Below are 21,892 nucleotides of genomic sequence, written 5' to 3'. Positions count from 1 at the left end.
GTGTGCGGGTTCTTACGTATTGAACATTTCAGAGCACAGAGGATTGTCATACATATTCTTTTAATGTGGTTTGTATAATTGGAATTATTTATAGTGTGCATTTATAGGTTAAACTATATGTAATTATATCATGAGATCCATTTTCTTTTGTGAGGTAAATTTAAAAAATTTTATATTCGGTTAAAAAATTTTAAACCTACAAAAGTATAGCAAGTAGTATAATAATTTAGTGAATGTTTCCTTTCCATCAGGAGCATGAATAATTATTAGTATATTTTTATGTATGTTCCTCTCCTAATTATTTTACCATGAAATCATAAACATCCCATCATTTCATCAATAAATAAGTACTTCTGTATATATTTCTAAAATATTATTTTTAAATAATCTGTTTTCCCAAGTTTTAGAAAAGATATTGAGTAGGATGAAATGAGTAAATGTAACTGTGTTTCTGTTTTGCTTGCAAAAAATTTTAGGTTGGATTTGATCCGCACCATCACATGCGCGTGCCAGCAATCCCTCCAAACCTGACAGGCATTCCAGGAGGAAAACCGTGAGTACCTCGGTGCCCCTGCTCATGGTGTGCCAGGCCCTGGGCCCTTTCTGGCCCTTTAGATTTTGAGTACTGCTAGACAGTGTAGGGCATTTCCCGTGGCTTGCATTTTTTCCCTTGCAAAGTATTTTCCATTTTCTCTGAGCACAACAAAAGAGGTAATGAGGTGGGGTTTTGTGTTTTCAATTTAAAATCTTGAACTAATAGGGAAATGCAAATTGCTGAAGCATCTCCAGCAATCAGGTTTTCTCTATGTCTGTTACAGTTTTCAAGGCAATTCTTCTGTTGCCTTGAAAAAAAATTCTTATGTGTAAACCGGGAGGGATGCTCAAAATTTGAGCATGTTGGGAAAGGACATGCCAGACTTCAAAGGCTGAAAAGAAAGACGTGTGGTTTTATGCTCAGTTGTATTTCTGGAAAAGGTGGCTTGCTCAGTTGTCAGTTGGCTTCTTGTCTTGGGAGCTGGGTATTGGGAGTCCCTGTATTCACAGCCCCCTTGAGTCATGAAGGCAGAACTCAGACACATCGTTCCAGCCTCCTCTTGGACATTTCGATCTCTCCAAATCTCATTCCTCATCCTTCATAGCTTTCGATTACTACCCATAGACAGTTCTCTCTGCTATTTGGCTTCATCTTCCCAGATACAATGAATTTACCATGAAATAACACTTGCTTTTCCTTTAAAATCCCAGCTTGCTTCCTCTCTCCTCTCTTTTGGGAAGCATCCCCTCCGATCCTCCCCTGCCTTAGTAGTCACGTGTGTTTCTTACTCTCATTGCTCTTTCCATTGGCATCCTGTCTGTCTCTACATGCCACATCCATGCTGCTTCCCCAATCTCTAGTGCTTTCTCACCTGCCCTCTGCTTTCCAGACTTGGTCCTCAGTAGGAGCTGAGTCCCCTTTGCTCAAGGCCCCCCACTGGCTTGCCTACCTTGGGGCATTTGCTCTTTCTTGTCCTTCCTGCACACTTCAGCTCTACTCTCGCCTGTTGTCTCACTTCAGGTCTCTGCTAAGATCTCACTTTATGAGCGTTCTGCTCCGACAACCCTATCTAAAATAGCATCCTCCTCTCCCTTTCTCCCCATCATGGCTCTTTTCTGTTCTTTGCCTTTTTCATACTTGTCTGTAGCTTTTTTCATACATGTATCTACCTCTCCCTGCTTGAAAGTAAGGTCCATGATAGCAGAGCAGAACAACTCTTTGCTGTTCAGTTACAGAAATAACTCCAGTGCCTAGAATGGCACCTGGTTCATAGTTGTTGATCACAGTTTATATCTGATGGATGGATGGATGGATGAAAACATGTGTCAGTCTCTCTCATCTCTGACTTCCCATTACTTATTTATTCACTAAGTATACTCTCAGGAACTTATCACCTTTTTATTTCCTGTGTGTTCTCATTCTCTCCCCAAGTTGCGTGCCCCTCAGTGTTAATCCTGACCTTGACCTTTTCTTCACTTTCCACCTGATACATCAAACTCTTGGTTCTTTCTTCTGTAACTTACTGCTTTACAGACTCTTTTCTGTTGGATCAGACACGTGCTGGCTCCATAGTCAGTTGTTCAGTAAATATTTGACATTAATAAAGGAGTTAAGGCAAATTAGACTTCAAGTTCCTTGAGAGTTGAAGGTATAATCAATTATAAAATTCTGTGTACTTATGTGTGTTCTGCAAATAGTTGTTTACTGACTAACAAGTCTTATTGACCAAGAACTCTGATGCCTTTGAAGGTGAAAAGTTTGGTCTATTGCAAGCAGTGATTAAATAACAAGGTCAAAGGATTAATCAAATCGCTCAAATACCTATGAGTTCCTTATGAAGCTATGGGGATGGAGGGGTTCGTCCTGTGTTCAGGTACAGCATCACTGCTTAGTTAATCAGCAGTCGCACCCACAGCTATAGTATAACCACCAGAGCAGGTAAGGTGGTGCTTCTCGTCTCAGCTGCTGCCCAGAGGCCACAGGGGTGAAAATGTATTAGGTGTATTTAAAGAAGCAATCACAGCCCTGTGTTTGGGGGTTTGAGCCAGTTGCACCACTGTAGAATCAACAGCTGGTCTGGTCCAAGTGGTACTTCTGAACCTTGAACTGGGCTCCCTTCCTTCCTTCAGTCTTGACTGTTAGTATTATAAAAATTTGTAATCCTTTTGGAAGGGTTGATGGGTTAGAGGGTAATTGAGAATTTTTGTTCTGGGAGTGATAAGTCACAGCTAATGCATTTGGCAAATGACACCAGGAATCCCAAAGAGAATGTGGTTTGGTCCACAGAGTATGGGTTCTGGAGTGAGGCAGATCCAAGATAGATTCTGACTCTGCCAGATGACAACTACGAAGAGAGTGACTTTATGTAGTTTTTTAACTTTGTGAGCTTCAGTCAGCTTATCTGTAAACCAGAGCTGGCACCACCCAACAAGGAGGACACATGAGGATGAAATAAGACAATATATTACATGTTTAGCACCATCTTTGGTACACAGTGCCTTATTCAGTCAACTGTAGCATTATTTTCTGTTTAGCTTTGCCTCAGGGTTTTATCATACTGTAGGGTGCAGAAATGGCCAAAGAAGATTAGACTGAGTAAATTAGACTCCACATTCCTGTTGTTGGTATGTCTTTTCTATAATGGCATCAAGGCATAAATTCACATTCATTTATACATATAGAGATAATACACTTTTATTATAGATTTTTACAGAAGAAATTATTATAATGATTATGTGGCTCTTCAGATTATAAGATACACAGTTGTGAAATTTTGTGTTGTGCATATTTTTCAACAGAAAAACTATCTTTTGTGCTAGAACATAAAACATAATAAATGACCTAAGGTCTCCCCCACCACACACATACACAGACAGACAGACACACACACACACACACACAGAGTAACTGTCCTTTACCACACACACACACACACAACTGTCCTCAAGAAAGACTTAAGAGTTGAGCATCTCTGTCCTAATTATTTTTATAAAATGAATTGCTAGATCTTATCAAAAATTATAATTAAATGCATGTTCCAAACTAATGAATAAAATAGCATTTATTTGATAATTCACATTGGGTCGTCTTGTCTATTCTGGTGAATTAGCAAGGGTTCCACTCAGTATGTAATTGGAATGACAACATAGTTTAATTTCAACCTAAGCCAAAAATGGACTTTCTCCCCTACCTCTGCTTCAATGAGGCTTCTATAAATAATGTGAAACTATTTGATTAAAACCGTGGTACTAATTGTATTATGGGCTATGGCATGTGAATTCAGCCATAACAAAGACCTCAGGTTTATGGTTTTAGGCTGCTCACAATTCAGAAATCTTTTCTTGCTGTTATATTTACTTGTTTTTATAAAGCAAGAGTTTTCAAAGTAGGAACAATGCTTGACACATAGTAAACCCTCAAGTATTTGTTGACTGGCTAACCTACTATTGGGTTCATATGCTACATACAGAACCTATTTTTCTATCATACTTCATAAAGTATAATAGCCAGGCTTTAATTGTGAATCCAAGGTCTAGTTTAGTCTTAAAATATCAAAAACTTGGAGAAGGTATTACAAAGTATGAGAAAGGTGACTATAAAATTACGAGCCTCTTAGGGAAGGTAAGGGAGGTGGGTTGTGGGAAAGCCAAGGACCTTCTTTAAGCTGGGTTTTCATCAAAAGATGGTGATCCAAATAAAATAACTGATATGCGTGTTTTAAAAAGAATGATTTGCAGATTCCTTGATTATTTGAAGTATAGTCCAAACTTCCTCTGTTCTGTTCACCATCTGCCTTAGAGATGCATTCTTAGCTCTTAGTAGCCTCACCTGCCTGTGTGCGCACAGCAGGTCACTGTGTTTCTCTGGCTCCTTGCACCCTCTCCCTCCAGCGCTGTGTTTCTAGTTATTTGCTGGTCATCTCAGCTAGGCATCTCAAGTATGTATTACTTCCTCTTCAAATTCATCATATTCACAAAGTCCCTCCCAGACTTCCTCCCAATTTGCCCATTTTTCAGTAACTACTAATATTTTCTTTTTTCCTGAAATCAGAAACTCAGTTGTTATTGGCCCCTGCCTCATACCCCCTAAGTTGAGTCCTACAGAATCCTGTGTCTGTTACTTCTAGTGCTATCCTCCCCCTCCCTAGTTCAGGACCCTCACTGCGTCTTATCTAGAGCATTGAAGTAATTGCCTCTTACTCCTCCTACCATCGGACCCCTTGTTACCAAATATAGCCTATGAAGTGGTTTCCCCGGTGATATCCCACCCCTTTCCCTGAAAAAAAAAAGAAGAAGGAAAATACTCTGTATTATATATCTGTATACAGGGTGTTCCAGAAAATGTACATACACTATAAAGGCAGTGTTTATTACATTTCATTTTCAAAATGTAATGGAATCTACAGCTATCAGCTGTTAAAGTGTGTATACATATAGGACACCCTGTGTGTATGTGTGTGTGTGTGTGTATTTGCACTTAACCACTAAACATTAGTTGAATCATTATAATATCAGTGCAACATTGGTAAGTTGAGAGAAATATAAAGAGAATACAGCAGTAAAATGAGGAAGGGTGGGGCGGTGGGACAGGTAGGAGGCATAGGGGTAGGGAGAAGAGTCAGGTAAAGAAGAGGGTTACCGACGAGCAAGGTTTCTTATTCATCATTTTCATATAACTTCCATGCATATCTACCATTCATTGTCATTTTCATTCCAGCAACATTTCCCAAAGGGCAACTCTCCACCTGTAACTCTCTGAAGGCTTTGCTCACCATCTTGATCCCTGGAGCTAATACCCAGGGTGAAGAGCCTCTGTTAAATGATCTATCCAGTCACCTTTGAACTTTCTCCCACTAGGGTTGTATCCATATTCATTTCACCTTAAATTGGTTGATCTGTCTCCCTGCAGTTCCTTCTGAGTTTATTTGAAGTCTTTAAGGGGCCTTCATTAAATTCTGTTTGTGATGTTCTCAGGCTGGCATTCTAAGCCGCCTCTCTTATATCATTATATTGAGTTGTACATATATCTGATATGTTTTATCAGATTGTACTCGGGCCAGCTCTTCCAGCCACTTACTATGGAGTCATTGTTGAATAAGTGAATCTCTGGATTAAAACCAATCCAGAAATTACCCACATCATTTCAGCTCATTTTAGAGCCTTTGTCCTCTGCTATTCATCCCACCCCCACCCTGGGATCATTTTTCCATTTCTTTCCTCTTGGCGAAATCCTTCCATTGAGTAAAATCCATCTCTCATACCATGTCTCTCGTGAAACATAAGCTTTGTCTTTCCTTTTTGAACCACCACAGAACTTCCTACTTTGCATTTTCCACCTGGTATTATAGTCACTTCTGTACTTTTCTCATCATACTTCCTAGATGGTAAACCATTTGTGGGCAAGGCCCTTGTCCTGCCTGATCTTGTATTCTTAGCATGACATAGCAGGGCGTGTGGGTAGGAGTGTACTTACTGATGCATCCAATTGGATAGAAAAAGAATAGTACTTCAAGCTTGAGCAGCTCTGATTTCTAGAAAGGTTGCCTTTTATTACTCATTCCTGTAACAGAGGACAACATTCTGTCCTTAATACAAGTAGGCTCTTGAGATTCTTAATAAGGGAGTTCCAGGAACATAGTAGGTGTTCACAGAGTGGTTGTGGTCAAGTTGAAGAATTGTCCTATTGAAAACCTTGAAAGAAATTGTATGTCTGGTTTCGTAACTATTTAAATTCTCAAGGCGCTTTAAAAACCACTTAGTGATTCTAGAGAGGAGAGAAGGGATGTCTTTTCAAGTAAATTATCATTAAGAATGCATAACACCATCTAAACTTGGAATAACCTTTCTTTCCCTTCCTTTAAGATTTAGTCTTCATGACCTCTTAATTGCTAAGTCAATTAGCCTTTTTCTCCGTCACCATCCCTCAGAATGTCAGCCTTTCTCTACAGCCATCACCACCTTCCCCTCCTTGCCTGACCTGGCACCCAGCTCTCTCCTGAGGGACCCCTCCACCACAGCCCTCTAAGGAGGGGGTACCCTTTTATTTGTCTCACACTCACAATCTTCAGGGCCACTGCACGATGATAAAGGCTGTGTCATTGTTGTCCCTGTACCCCCCCCTTTGCTTCTCCAGTCTCTTCTGGAACCATATTCCTTGACCTTTTTATGAAAACCCTGTGCCTCTCTGGCTTATGTCATTGGACTCTACCTGCTCTTCCATCTTGTTGTGACACTTTCCCTGATTTATTAAGGATTCGGCACTGGCTTCGGGTCTTCCAGTAGAGCCCACCATCATCCTGGTGACTAGTGTTCACAAGGTCAGTCCCCCAGTAACTGCATCTTGGGGCTTGGACCACATCACCTCTAGTGAGCTTCTGCCCTTCTCAGCTTGTTACCTACTCACAGACTCACAAAGAAAACATTGTCATCACCCCTCACTGCATCACCTTCAAAATTCAAATGTCCCATCCAACACAGCTTCCTCTACCTTCACCCAGCCAGAGTGATTTTTTGAATTGCAAATTGATTCCTAGCTCTCTCCCAGTCTCCCAAACCCCAGCCATGGGCTTCTCCCTAGATTACTGCACTAGCCCTGCCCCCAACTACTTTCCTTCATTCATTCTGCCACCTGCATTTCACTCTTCACCCAGCAACCAGAATGATCGTTTAAAACATTAACTGAATCATGTCATTCCCTGCACAAAGTCTTCAGTGACTTCCCATTCTGCTCAGAATAGTGCCCACCCTACTCATCACAACCCAACAAAGCCCTTGTTTGCATGGATTGCCTCTCTGCATCTGGTCACTCTCCACTGGGCCTGGCCTTTCTCGCTTGGCGCTGCTTTGAGGACTTTGCATTTGCTGCTCCACTTCCAGGCACATTCCCCTTTGAAACACGTAAGGCTCGTGTGTCCTTTGTTCACGTCTCAGCTCATACTCCACCTAAGACCTCTCTGTGCATCTTTAGTCTCTTTTATCTGCAAATAAAAGCGTGCATGTGTGTGTTTGAGAGAGAGGCAGCATCTAACCACCATTGAGGTTATTTAACTGTTGATATGATATCTGTTTTCCCTTCTGGGGTCTAGGCTCTGGTGGGTAGGCACTTGGTCTATCTTACTCGCCTCTGACTCCCCAGCGCCTGATAGAACCTGGCTCATTAGGCATTTAATAGGTATTTTCTGACTAAATAATAAGCATTGTATCTCACTCTGCTCTTCAGTTTTCCATACTCTTCCTCCTCATACCATCCTGCCTAGGAAGTTCATGCCCATTCCTCACACTGCAGCCCCATTGCCGTCTTCCCTGTCCTCACTCTCAGATTCCCAGAGAACCATGGCACAAACACTGTTCACAGCATGGACCATCTTACATGTTTATATTGATTTATGTGAATCTCTCACTAATGAATTTGCCCTTCCACCTACCTGCCACCTGCCCCCCCCCCCCCAGGTTGTAACTTCAGGAGAACAGGGGCTATGTGGGTTTTTTCTTTCTGTTGTATCCCCAGTACTGTTAGCATGGTGCTTGGCACACTGGGGTACCCAGGAAATATGTGTTAAATGAATGAATCTCCTAATAAGTTGTCATTCAATGAACCTCTTTCCACTGTGTCCTCTCTCCTGATTATCTACTTCCCTGATTGTTCTTGCTGGAGATTCCTTTAAAGTAGCATGCTCTTGGATGCTGCATCTGTTCTTTTCATGGCATACTCTGCTCCAAGATTATTGTTCTGCACCTTAACTTCACTGCCATTTCTTTGAGGATGACCAGACCTTGATCTTTTAACCTGACTTCTTTCCTGAATCACAGTGCTCAACTTCTGCTTGAGTTGTTTCGGTTCCCGTAGGCCCTCAAGTTGAAGAAAATCAAACATTTTCATGTACTGCAGTCTTACCTAGTCACCTGGGTTCCAAGCCCTAGAGTCCTCCTCAGTACCTCTCTGTCTCAGGTCACACCTCCACGGTCTCTCCAACTTCTGTTGATTTGACCAAAGAAATACCTTACATATGTTGTCTTCCTAGCTTTCCCCTCCTTCCCCCTCAGCAAGTTTCACATGCTACTTTTCTTCTACAATCCAGTTCTGCGTCTTTCTCTGTAGTCTACAGAGACAGAGGAAGCCCTCTCCTCTCTGGAGCCCACATCTTCTATAGCCATAGGCATGCTTCATCCTTCGTGGGGCCCCTCAGTGATGGGCTGAACTTTGATGAATGTGGCTGTCCTGTAGCTTTTTGCATTAAGGAACCATAACTGTTTTTATTTGATTCTAAAACTTCTCTGCCGTTTTTTCCAAAGCACCTGTCCTTTGTGTACTCACAAATGCTTTCCCTTGGTATGTCTTCGGTAAACTTCTTCCACAAACAGAGCACATTCCGAAGCTCCGTGAAAAGCAGATGGCATCATTTCAAATGGACTATTACCTGTGATACCCCCAAGACAAGCCTAGCACCCTCCCACCCACCACCCATACCTCCTGCCTCCTGATGCATCATAACAGCCCCACTCTCGTCCCCTCCTGACTTCCATGCCCTGAATAGAGAGGCCTGTGAGAGAGATGCTCTAACTTATCTTTTAAGTTGCATTTGGAACCAAATGCTTCACTGGAGATGGAGCTGCTGATGGGTAGTCACAGGTGGGCCTGTGGGGCAGTCACATAGGACACTTTTTCAGCCATTTAGAATTACTAGAATTTGTTATTGCAAGTCTGATAGGAATTTATTTATTTATTTATTTATTTATTTATTTATTTATTTATTGTCACATCTGCCATTTAATGTGTAAGCCTAGAAACTCCTTAAAGCTTCATAATTTTGGCTTATTGATCTCAAATTAGTAAGTCTTGATTGGTGTGAAATGATCTATAGGCAAAATCTCATCACAGGAGGCTTCTGAGTCATCCAAAGTGGAAGGCACTGCAAGTTTGCAGAGTGCCGTGAAGGAGCAGTTACTATATTGGGCATTGGCTCTCTTATTTAATTCTCTGTGAGTTGTAGGTGGCATTCTCTCCATTTTAAAGATGTTTAAGGTTCAGAGAGGGTAAGTAACTACTGATGTCACACAGCGTCTAGTGAAGAGTTGACCTGAGATTTAATTATAGTTCTTGCTCTATGACTCTGAAAATTATATTCTTCCCACTGTACTAAGTAAATTTTACTTGTTTGCAAATCATAAGTAGCACTGAAAATGCTTTATGTTTCATCTCATTGCATTGATTAGTTAAGTACCATTTTTTACATTCCCTTCTTCCTGTCTTTTTCCTCTCCACTGCCTTAGAGCATACTCCTTCCACGTGACGGCCGATGGGCAGATGCAGCCTGTCCCTTTCCCCCCCGACGCCCTCATCGGACCCGGCATCCCCCGGCACGCTCGCCAGATCAACACCCTGAACCACGGGGAGGTGGTGTGCGCAGTGACCATCAGCAACCCCACGAGACACGTGTACACGGGCGGGAAGGGCTGCGTTAAGGTCTGGGACATCAGCCACCCCGGCAACAAGAGCCCTGTCTCGCAGCTCGACTGTCTGGTGAGTGAGCATGGTGGACAGGGCGTAGACCTTCATTCAGAAACTCGGACAGGGTGGGGAGAGACCAGGATGTACGAGCCACACACAGTGTTGATTGCAAGTGGGCAGCTGTTTTCAGTGGTTTGTGGTCTTTCACTTGGAGGTTGAGAAAGCTGGTGAGGACACATGTCTTCTTTCAGTTTCTCAAGGAAGAGTCATCCAGTTCTTCACATGACCCTGCACCAGGACAGCTGTCGTCAGCCAGCCCAGTGCCTGGGAGCCGCCAAACCACTTGTTTTCCTACCTGGTAAAGGAATGTAGGAAAAGTGAGAAGCCCCCATGGTTTCTGAGAGAGTGCACCTAACTGTCGTAATCTGTCATATTACGAGACGAGTGACTTCATACTTCATGTAACAAAACACTGCAGACCTCCCTTAGCTGTTGTATGGGTATTTGTCCTTGAGTTTTTCAGGAAATTTGAGAGTGATTTTCTTCCTTAGACTAGCAGTAGGATTTTTGCTACAGCAGGATGCTAGGTTAGTTTAACGTAATTAACATACACAAGATTCCCATGACCTCACAAACTGGGAGGAAATCGGGTTTTTTTCCTGTCATTTAACACTCCTTAATCATGTCTTACCTCCACCCGATGCTGCTTAATCAGTCAAACCTATGATGCCTTTACACAGATAATGAATGGAGGGGCCTGTTAGGTCCCTTTAGCCTCCTGATAGTTTGGCTGCAGGAGCAGGACCTCTCCCCAGCCAGGCTGACTGTACCAGATTCCCAGGCGTGGCTGCTCAAGGACTGTGTGTGGGTTGCTGCACTAAGGAGCATGCGCTCCTGTGTGTGCAAATGACTCAGGCAGTTGGTTGACTGGTGGTGGTGGGAGTGGGCTAGATCTTTGCATTTATATGCTAATTAAGATTAAATATCTCAGTACTAAATTTTGTAGATCAAGTTTAAGTACTTCCCTAATTTCATGTAATTTTCTAGCATTAATCCACTCTATCATTGTCATAAGTAAAAATGGCTCATTAAAACCAGGAGGGAACACAATACTTTTATGGATTTCTGCTCTCGTGTTAATGCTGTTTTCCTTTCCTCATGAGTAATCTCCTGATGGTTTTTGTCTCTACAGAACAGGGATAACTACATCCGTTCCTGCCGATTGCTCCCCGATGGCCGAACCCTAATTGTGGGAGGGGAAGCCAGCACTCTGTCCATCTGGGACCTCGCCGCGCCAACCCCGCGCATCAAGGCGGAGCTGACATCCTCGGCCCCCGCCTGCTACGCCCTGGCCATCAGCCCCGACTCCAAGGTCTGCTTCTCCTGCTGCAGCGACGGCAACATCGCCGTGTGGGACCTGCACAACCAGACGCTGGTGAGGTGAGTCCGCAGGATTCCTCACCAGGGCGTGCGGTGGAGCTGGTTGTACCTACCACAATGTGCCAGAGATCTGTATGTGTGTCTGTGTGTCTAAGAGATGAAATATAATTATCTTACTAAAAATTCTTAAGAATAGGTTCATTTTAAGATTCTAGAAACAGATTATTAATTAAAATGTTATTTTCAGCAGTATTTGAACTTTATCAAATGAAAGGGGTTGCCTTCTCTTTTTTTTTTTTTTTTTTGACATTATACTAAGCAGTGTCAATTCAGGTTTTAAAAAAATGAGGTCACGTTTACATAATTAATGTACATAAAGTTCCCATGACCTCATGAGCTCATTAAACATCTGTAATTTGCCATCTGTTCTTGCTAACAAACCACCATTGTCACTAGACACTTCTGAGAAGATTCATGGTGCTGTTCTTGGTGCCACATATATCTGACATGCTCATTCCTTCAACAAATGGCTATTGAGCACCTACTATGGGCCCAGACGTGTGTTTGGTACTTTTCACCTGAAAAGGTCTGCACTATCTGTAGTCCCACCTTTAAGGGTTGATAGACACAACCAAGACGTCTGTTTAGAAATGAGATTGTAGAGGGTGGTGTTGATATGTAAGGCCCTGGAACAAGTCTCCACATGTCAGCACCAGTGAGAGCAGGAAGCCTGAGGTGTGATCAGCTAACGGGTGTGAGAAGGCTGTAATCAAGCCTCCTACAAGTCGGGGGCGTGTGCAAGGAGAAGAGGCTTTTGCTGTCTTTCTGTAAGATATTTGGCAGGACTGAACTCTGTCTATGATTCCAAAAACAAAATAGTCATCACTTTGTTCCCTTTGGGTAAGGCTCTCAAGAGGAACTGCTTCTAATCCCTTCTTCCCCTGAGTGTCTTTGACGGTTTACCAGCTCCTGGGGCAGCCAAGTCACGCTGAGTTTCTTGCGTGTTCCTAACTTGAGAGCACAGCCACCTGCAATCGCATTGTTGCTAACTGGCGGAGTTCGTTCTGCTCCCTGCGCCCACCCACAGCTCTGTAGAAGGGAAATATTCCTTACTTCCTCTCAGATTCTCTGCTTCCTGCATATCGCAGTGAGAATAGGCCTCAGAATGTGGCTTTGATAGTTCATAGGCAAGCCACAGTGCATTTCCTTTTGTTTATTTCAGTTGGAGACTTTTTCCCATCAGTTACAGTGTGTTTTAGCGTAAGTAATTTCAAGTACTTCCTAAGTGTTTAAAGGTAAACGAAAGTACAGGAAGTACAGCTTCTCAGTTTAACTTTAATCTCTCTCATGTATATGCTTTGTCATTACTTTGAATAATTAGAAAACATAATAAACCAAAATGAAATCCACAAATAGGGCCTGCAATGAAATTGATTGCTGAGGCATTCTAAAGTGAGTTCACCTAAAAACTAACTTTTCAAGGATTTTCCCTCTATTTTGACATTTTCAGGCAATTCCAGGGCCACACAGACGGGGCCAGCTGTATTGACATTTCTAATGATGGCACCAAGCTCTGGACGGGCGGCCTGGACAACACGGTCCGATCCTGGGACCTGCGCGAGGGGCGGCAGCTGCAGCAGCACGACTTCACCTCGCAGGTGAGGCCTCGTGCCCGTGACATTTCGGAAGCCGTGGTTTTGTGAAATGAATGACATGCTTAAGGAGGGTGGTTCCTTACTGTTCGATGAAGTCACTTTTGACTCTGGATTAGATAGCGAAAATTCCATTGTTTTCTCTCAAAATACAACAGCATATATTTTATTAAAGGATTAAGAAATCTCTTTTATTATAAGCTTTTAGCAAGTTTTTATTTCAAAGTCTATTACTCTGTATATATTTGAATTGTACATAATTTATCACTAAATTATATTGTAGAGATCTCTCATTACTTTGAGATCACCCATTTGGCTTTGATTTTTTTCCTGTGCAATTTAAATAATCTTGATTTCCTTTATAATTTAAGTAGCATCCCTAAAAGAAACAGTGCTTCCCAGTTAAAGGAGGTGTGTCCTCTGTAGCCATTGTCACTGTCACCTGTTCTTATTCTAGATCTTTTCTCTGGGCTACTGCCCGACTGGAGAGTGGCTTGCAGTGGGGATGGAGAACAGTAATGTGGAGGTGCTCCATGTCACCAAGCCAGACAAGTACCAGCTCCATCTGCACGAGAGCTGCGTGCTCTCGCTCAAGTTCGCCCATTGCGGTAAGCAAGGCCTTCGACTTTTTCTGTCGGCCAGCCCCGTTCCTCCCACCCTTCTGCTGACTCATTTTAAGTCAGGTCCTTTAGTCGTTAACATGTCCCTCTTCAAAACTGTACCACTTCCTTACACATACCAACTTCCCTAATGCTGTGTGATTTTTCTGGCATTAATCCACTGTGTCCTGGTCATGGTATAAATACTCATTGAGTCTAGTAGAGTGGGCTTTATTTTTCCAGTGAAAACAACTCTTGTTTGTTGCAAATTAGATGAGGTTCCTGTGAATAGCTTGAAGCTCTGTAAAGCAGATCTCCGTGTCTGACAAAGTATCAGGAACGCTATTTTTTTTTTTGAAATCCTCCTGTAGGCAAATGGTTTGTGAGCACTGGGAAGGACAACCTTCTGAACGCCTGGCGAACGCCGTATGGAGCCAGCATATTCCAGGTAACACGTCACTGCTTTAACCTTCACTTACCATGTGCTCACTGCATGATAGTTGTTTAACGAAACTCTTTCCGTGCGTCCTTGCAGATTAGTATTGCACATAAGTGTCCCAGGAGGTAGGAGCTAGTATTGTTCCCATTGCACAGAGAAAAAAGATTGTGCTGAGGGAGGCTGGTGTCACAACTACAGGCCGGGAGCTGGGACCTTCCGCATTCTCTCTCCGCCCAGAGCCACGGTGCTGTGCCTGCCGCATTCACGAGCTCCTCATCCCTTGATCCTTTAGACACTAGAGTGGACATTTTCTGTTATGTGATTTTCTTTCTTTTTTTTTTGCATTGTCTTTTTTTTTCCCAATATTTGAGCATTTTGCTGACTACTCTTACTAGTATTACTATTTATTTGAATTTTCTCCCAAAGAAGAGTGTTATGGAAAAGTTCAATAAATCTTGATTGATTTTATAAACTTATGTTCTTAATGACTTAGTGGTACTTTGCGTAATTTGTGAAATTATCTGTAGAAGTAAATTTTAGACGTGTTACACACAGCCTTTCTCCTCACTCTTACTGGCATGTGAGAATTTCATAGGCAAGTTAAAAAAGACCTCTTTTCAACTTTATATATTTAGGATATTATTTTTTTGGTGGTGGTTTTGTGGGCCGGGAGGGGATCATAACAGATTTACAGTTTTCTTGACCAGTGATATTTAGTCATCATAGAGTAGATTATAGTTGATTCCAAAAATGCATAGATTGAGTGAAAGTACTGTGTAAGATAATCAGTAGAAGAAAAATAGCTGATTCTTGGCTGTCATAAAGTTTATAATCTGTACAGTGGCGCATTTTTTGTATTGTGGGTCATAGCCTTTTAAATGGTCCCAACCAAGACTATAAAATCTATCGATCGATCGATAAGAATCCTTGTTTTGTATTACATATTGTGTGTATACTGGGTTGCAAAGTAAAATGTATTATACAGGTTGCGATCAAAAAAAAGTTTCAGAGCCCTGGCCCAGTGGCTCAGTTGGTTGGAGTGTCATCCTGTGCACCAAAAAAGGTGCAAGTTCGATTTCCGGTCAGGGCACATACCTAGGTTGTGGGTTCGATCCCTGGTTGGGGCGCCTACCAGAGGCAACCGATCGATGTTTTCTCTCTCCTTCTCTCTCAGTCTCACTCTTCTTTTCTCTAAAAATCAAATAAAAAAAAAATAAACATTAAAAAGTTTGAGAAACATTGGTAGTGGGTTAGCAGCTACATATCAAACATTCATTTTTTTAAGTGTTCAAAGTCTTAGTTACAATCCTGTATTTTTGTCTGCCTGTCTGTTAGCACAGTTCAAAGTTAACGTTGCCCCTTGTAGCTTCTGCAGTTGAACAAGGTATCCAGAACTCAGAAGTACAGTATATTTTTCTTTCTAACGAACTAATTTGTGTTCCAGTTTTTTCACAGGGGAAAATAGGAAATATTTTTACATTTCATATTAAAAATCTATAGTGTGGTTTTTTTTTTTAAATGTATTTATTTTATTGATGACACTGCTACAGATGTCCCCATTTTCCCCTTCCCTGCCCACCCCCACCCATCCCCCACCCCTTCTCCCCTCTGGTCATCACCACACTGTTGTCTGAGTCCATGGGTTATGCATATATGTTCTTTGGTTAATCCCAGTGACTTCAGTGCGCTTGCCCATGTATTTTCTCACTTGAATGCCTGGCAACGCTCTAGAGAGGGCAGGCAGGTAAGGAGTCTTTACCTGTTTGCCTTCAGGAGGAAGCTGAGGCTCAGGCAGGTTAAGTGACATGTCTGGGGTTTGTAGCTCCACCTAAATCCAAGTCGTATGAGTGAAGCTTAGGGTTTTTCATACTAAGACACCCTGCTCTTAACTGTCTGGAGAACAGGATTTGAAATTGGTCCTGGCTTCAGTAGGTCACTTGCCTGGCACCTGATGTCCCCGGGGCAGAGCCTGTAGACTGACATGGAGAAGGCTCCCTCAGGAGGCCCTGACTCCGCTGCACTAAAGACGCACCATCACTGCCTTGCCTCGCTTGGGCTCCTGTTCGGCCAGCGGGACATGTTATGCTCCCTTTTGCTCTAAGTCCCCCAGTCCTGCCTCGCAGTATTAATGGGTTTCTCTTCTCTTTCAGCATTTAACCTTTTTGTTTATGTTTCTTTCCCAGTCCAAAGAATCCTCATCGGTGCTTAGCTGTGACATCTCTGTGGATGACAAATACATTGTCACTGGCTCTGGGGATAAGAAAGCCACAGTTTACGAAGTTATTTATTAAGGACAAATCTTCATGCGAACTGGACTCCTCCTCCTTGTAGCACTTTGTCCTGTCATCCCCGCCCCAATGCGCTGCCCCATCTAAAACCAAGGATTTCAAATACTCTTCGCAGTTGTGGCATTGAATCCCCCTGCCCCCCTTGCTATTGAATTGTGAATACTCATTAAGAACCTGTGATACCAAATCTTCAGCTCTCTACTTGGAAGAACGTGGAATAACCATACCTAACAGTGAACGGAATCTTTATGTATTATATCTGTAATATATTTATTTTGTTTAAAGAAGGCTTTCTAACAATGACTGACTAATAAAGCTGTCTGCTCCTGCATTGGTAATGAAGATGCATTGTATTTGATACCCCTTCCCCCCTTTTTTTGGCAAAGGAGGGCAAAGGAAGGTTTAAAATAATCGATAAAAATGTCACTAAATGTAGACTAATGACTGTATAGAGATGTGAAATGTATAATTACATATTGAAGCAATATGTTGCTGTGTTGTTAGGTTTATTTTGTTTTTGTTTTCTACTTATTTTCAAGATGTTTGAAAATTTGAACAGTTAGACAATGACAGGCCACATCCTATTCATTCGCGTCTATTTGGACAACTTTAACCAGTATATCTATAGCTTTAGATTATATTCGATAAAAGTAATTGGACTTCTTTTTTGTTTCTTTTTTCTTTTTTTGACTTGTTGACAAGTGTCTTTGTAATATGTTTTTAATTCCTTTTTTATTGTATTATAGACAGATGAACAAGTTAAATTTGGCCTCAAAGAGAGAACTTAATCCCTCTGGATATTTTTGCCACATTTCTTTGCAAAGGGAGATGTTTATCTTTGGGCAGTTTTGTCATTAGGAGAGATTATGGGCTATTTTTTGGCATGTTCTTCTCAAACTGCACAGATGCCTCCCGCTGTGCAAGTCACGTCTTTTACAAAACAAGGACAGCAGAGAAGGATTTGCGAGGACCTCCCGCTGAGCCCCAGAAAGAATGGACTCTCACCTGGGGTGAGGACTTGCTCTCCTTACCTCCAGCTCTTTCCATGTCTTAGTTGGATGTTCCCGAAATGGACACAGGCTGTGCCATTGTGCCAGAAACATTGTGTTACCTTTTATGTTGTCGTTGTTGCTGTTAAACTATGATATGTGACCCCTTTTTTTATTATTATTTTTTTGTTTGAATGCTTTAAAAACCTTTTAAGTCTGTGGATCTGCTGATGTACAGTGCCTTTGCTGCTATGGATCAAAATCAAGAGAACCGTGTAGATAAACTTTATTGTATACGTAGAAAATTACTTAATTTCATACTAGAAATGGATGGATGCTGCAAGTTGAAATGGGCTGTCCATTGACGTTCCTAATGTGGTAGCAGAAAAAAAAAATGGTGTCTTAAGTGCTTAGTGTTTGATGTCATTAACAGTTTCGTAAAACTCTACAGTGTAGAAAGATTTTGATACTAAACTGTGCATTGTACATAGTTTTAATGCATTGTATTGACCACCAGTACTTCTATGATGGTAGATTGTTTGTGCATTCAGACTTTTAAGCATTAAACATAAATAACTTCTAGTATGCTCATTTCTAATTCTTTGTTCTGCTGGCGTTAGTTTATTTTTATCTTGGACTATGCCACTTCTAGCTATTAAAAGTTACTAGTTTTATTCAAGGAGATTAGTGTTAAATTAATGTGGGTTTTTTATTGTTGCTATTTTACTTTTACTTTTACTTTTACTTGAGAAGAGCTGGAGGGGGAGAGGTTATCAATGACCAGTTGCTACCAAGTATTTATTGAGTCCCTCTTTGGTGTATAAAACTACTGTCCATCAAAAAGTTATGTTACTCAAAGCCTTGCTGCTTTAGAACTGCTGCTGAGCATGGATACCACTAGCCATCTGTGCCTGTTTAAATATGTTTATTAAAATTAAAAACTCAGTTTGTCACACTAACTACATTTCAAGTGTTCAGTAGTCACATGTGGCTATTGGCTACCATATTGGATGACACACATTTATAGGACATTTCCATCATCAAGGTAGATTCTGTGGGACTGACTCTGCTTTAGAGTTGGCCCACACGTATCACATCCAGCCACGTGGGTTTGGGAGACATTTCCAACATGGTGCACTGAAGTCTTTGAACGCACAAGACATCTTGGACTGCTACTGGTTGGGTGTGAAAATTCGGCATGAGGAGGGGCTTAATTCTAAATTCCTGGGGCTCAAAAACCTGACATTTTAAAGCTCCACCGGGTAGAAGGCTGGGGGCTGGGAGCCCCACGTTGGTCTGAGTGTGCTCGTGCTCAGCTGTGAGAGGTGTTGACTTTACGTGCTAAGAGTTCAGTGTTCATCAACACGGCTGGAAGCAGCACTTCAAGTGCGAGCACTATGAGAGCTGCTACATCAGATGATAACATTTCTAAAGTATTCTTAGCTCAATTAATTTCAGTGTATCCTTATTAAAACTTCTTAAAAAGTGATAGAGATTTGGAGCAAAAGGAAAATCATTTGGCACAAACAGTATGACATTTGCATACTGCATTTATGCTTCCAGAAGGAGAAAGTGCCTCCCTCAAGAAGTTAAAATTTCTTTTTGGTGCCCGACATCAAATCTGCGATGCCCTTTAGTTTTCTCTGATCCCAAACATTGTCTGTTATACTGGAATAAAAATTGAAATGAATGCATAAATAGACCTATCCCTTTAAAATAAATAGGCATCTGTTTCTTATTGTGGAGGTTTTATCGGATTAGATTGTTGTATCTTTGATATAAATCTTGGGCCTGGATTGATCTGCACAGAAATCTTAATGTTGATGTCATTATAACTTGGTTTACCATAGTTTTTACTCCAAGGAGTCTGAAGGACAGCAAAGATAGGAGTCCCCTGAACCAGGGGAAAAGTAGTTCCAATGAAAGAGCAGAGTGGTGTAGGACTGGAAGATTGACTTACACACAACTGCCAAGAAATAGGAAAAAAACCAGACTAAAGAAGCCATCAAGACCTTCCTAAGACTGCCAGGTCAAGTGTAGAGGAAACTCTAGGATCTTCAAGTTTCTGCAGATAACACACCTCACTTCCGAGCCACTACTTAGCCAGGTCTGCCGCTTGGCCAGTGAGCTGCAGCAGGACAGCCTTGTCCTGGAACGGTGAACGCTGAAACACCTACACGTGGTTGGAATTCCACAGTCATGGAATAGAAACTCCGTTCCAGAGCATCTGCCCGTAGCCTCGGAACTGGGACACTGCGGCCATGAGCAGGGGAAGCCAGCAGCCCACGGTGAGAAGGCTGCACACTAGGCTGTGAGCAGTGAGGTCGTCAGTGCCGCCCTCAGCTGTCAGCCTGGCCACTCCTAGCACCCTCACTCTGGACATTCCTGCGCTGGCATTTGTATACTAGAACCAGGATGTCCAACAAAGGGTTTGCCAACTGAGATTATTGGCAGCTGTAAGGAAATCTGTACTCGAATTCCTTGCATTAACTAAGCAATTACATAATTGCAAAGATGTCAGTGCAAAAAAACTTCCTTATTTTACATTCTTAGCTGCTCATTTCTGTAGCTACCCTGCTCCTGGACCACCTGTAGAGTGACATTCAACAATGAGCTGTGGGGCCTGCCACCCAGCAGTGCCCAACCATTCCTGTTGTTTTGAGCTAATGCATTGATTTGCCTTTCTATTCCAGCTTTCATTCAGAATTGACCGTGGAAATGGCTTATTTTTGATAACCTGAGCACGAGAACACTTAGTAGTGATGCTATCATAATGGTAGGAACTAACTCTTTGGGTTTAAGCTGCCATTAACATTTATTTTAGTTTTGTTTGGGCTTTTGGCAGCAAGTGACAGAATCGTTTGGGTCCCAGATAGAATCAGCAGGGGAGCTGATCTCTAGTTTATCCCAGGGAAGGAAATTCTCAGATGGGATCTTAGATATTGGGCCTGCAAGGAAGGAGAATTCCCACAGGGCTGCCTGTGGTCCAGAGGAAAATCATGAGCACAAGTCTTTTTACAAAAGATCCCCTTGATCTCACAGCTGGCCTACACAGGCTGGATGCCGGATGCTGAATTTACATGAGCGCCAGAAGGATCGGAGTTTGAGAAAAGTGGTTTACCCAAACTCCCTACCCTCCCAAGGAAAACCAGCTGACCTGAACCCCAAGGCTCCAAACTTTTCAGAATTCCGTGCCAGTTGCCCAATGTGGCAGATTGGAAGAAAAACGAAAATGAATTTTCCACACGCTTCCACCTCCCTGCTTTTTGCAGCTCAGTTTCATGCAAGTTAACTGGCTTGAGATTTCAGCGTCACAAAGCTCCTTAAAAACTCAAACCCATGACAAATTGTGTTCTGAGTTCCTGCGATGTGTGTACCTACTGTGGACTGAATGCAGTACATACAAGGCAAAAATCCACTCTTCGGTGAGTGGGCTTCCCCAGGCGCGACCCCGGTGACCCTGGCATCCCACTGCCTCAGGCAGGCAGCCTCCCTATTAACTTCATATTGTGGCTTAATGAGAACATCCAGAACCAACAAGTTTAATGTTATTTTGGAAAAAGAGTTAAACTCACATAAATGTCATGCTTTATTTGACTTGGGCCCAGCAAGATAAACACACACACACTGGAAGGTAATTGTGAAGTATTTGGGTTTTGAGAATTTGGGCAGTAAATTTTTGGACTCAGTTAAGGTGGAGTCCAAACTAATGCCCAAATGGCTTTTCATGGCCCAGCTTTTCTCCCCACACCCAGGCAGCAGTTGGCCATTTCCCAGTCTTTACTAGATACCTCCACAGTCTCTTCTAAAAGCAACTTTTAGGGGTACCCTGGCCATATCCTGTGTCATACGGCAGAAAGTTTGACTTGAGCTAGAGATTTTTGTTGGGGAAGTAGCAGAATGAGTTAGCGGTGGGAACTATGTCAAAGCTAGAAGAATGCTGCCGGCCTTGTGATCACAAGGGCTCCAGCAAAGAAAATGACCAGGTCAGCATGTACCCTTCCTTCTCCCAGGGCCAGCACCTCGGGGACAGGAAGAGACACTGACAGGAACCATCACGAGAGATGGCCTGAGACCCCCGAACCTCCATTCAGCAAGCAGGGCAGTTTTCCTTACAACTTCTCATTAGTTGAAGAACTTCAGTAAAATGCCTATTTCCCCCTAAAATGTTTTGTTTAAATACTATTTACTTTTCAATGCCTATTAGGTCAGGTCTTGGCATCATGTATCCAACGCAGAAAAGCCTGGTGCAGCTGAGAACAGAGCACCAGCCCCCGAAGCCTGTTTGTGGTTCCCTGATGAATGAAAACAAAACTTTGTTTCTGGATTCACTCAAGAAATCGTGTTAAACTTTGTTCTTAAATCTCTTTCAGATTTTCACAGCTCCTTTTATTTTTCCTCCAAGTAATCAGTGTCAACGAAATGTAATTTCAAGTGTTATGTCCGGGCTGGGAAACTCGGGCTTTCCACAGCGATGGTCTGTCCCCCCACTGCAGGCACATCTTAGGCCTTCAAGTCTCAGTGTGGACCAGAGCAGCCTCCTGGGCACCAGATAGTTGTGAA

The 21,892-nt window shown here is 42.3% G+C and overlaps 1 protein-coding gene across 4 annotated transcripts in view; it reads left to right on the top strand.

The window, feature by feature from the left end:
• TLE4 (TLE family member 4, transcriptional corepressor) overlaps window positions 1-17,911 on the top strand; it is a 135,825-nt gene extending 117,914 nt beyond the window's left edge. For all 4 annotated transcript variants that reach the window (XM_081151134.1, XM_081151133.1, XM_081151136.1 and 1 more), the window contains exons 14-20: window positions 477-553; window positions 9,805-10,054; window positions 11,175-11,422; window positions 12,873-13,020; window positions 13,472-13,622; window positions 13,985-14,061; window positions 16,236-17,911. In XM_081151134.1, coding sequence (XP_081007260.1) covers window positions 477-553; window positions 9,805-10,054; window positions 11,175-11,422; window positions 12,873-13,020; window positions 13,472-13,622; window positions 13,985-14,061; window positions 16,236-16,343 — 1,059 coding nt within the window. In that variant the 3' untranslated portion in view covers window positions 16,344-17,911. The remainder of the gene's footprint in view (window positions 1-476; window positions 554-9,804; window positions 10,055-11,174; window positions 11,423-12,872; window positions 13,021-13,471; window positions 13,623-13,984; window positions 14,062-16,235) is intronic.
• Window positions 17,912-21,892: the final 3,981 nt, after the last annotated feature.

This window comes from Miniopterus schreibersii (genome assembly GCF_964146895.1).
Source record: "Miniopterus schreibersii genome assembly, chromosome: 11".
In the NCBI taxonomy this organism is placed as follows: domain Eukaryota; kingdom Metazoa; phylum Chordata; class Mammalia; order Chiroptera; family Miniopteridae; genus Miniopterus; species Miniopterus schreibersii.
Note: the sequence above shows the minus strand (reverse complement) of the source record. Positions and strands in the feature narration are given on the sequence as shown.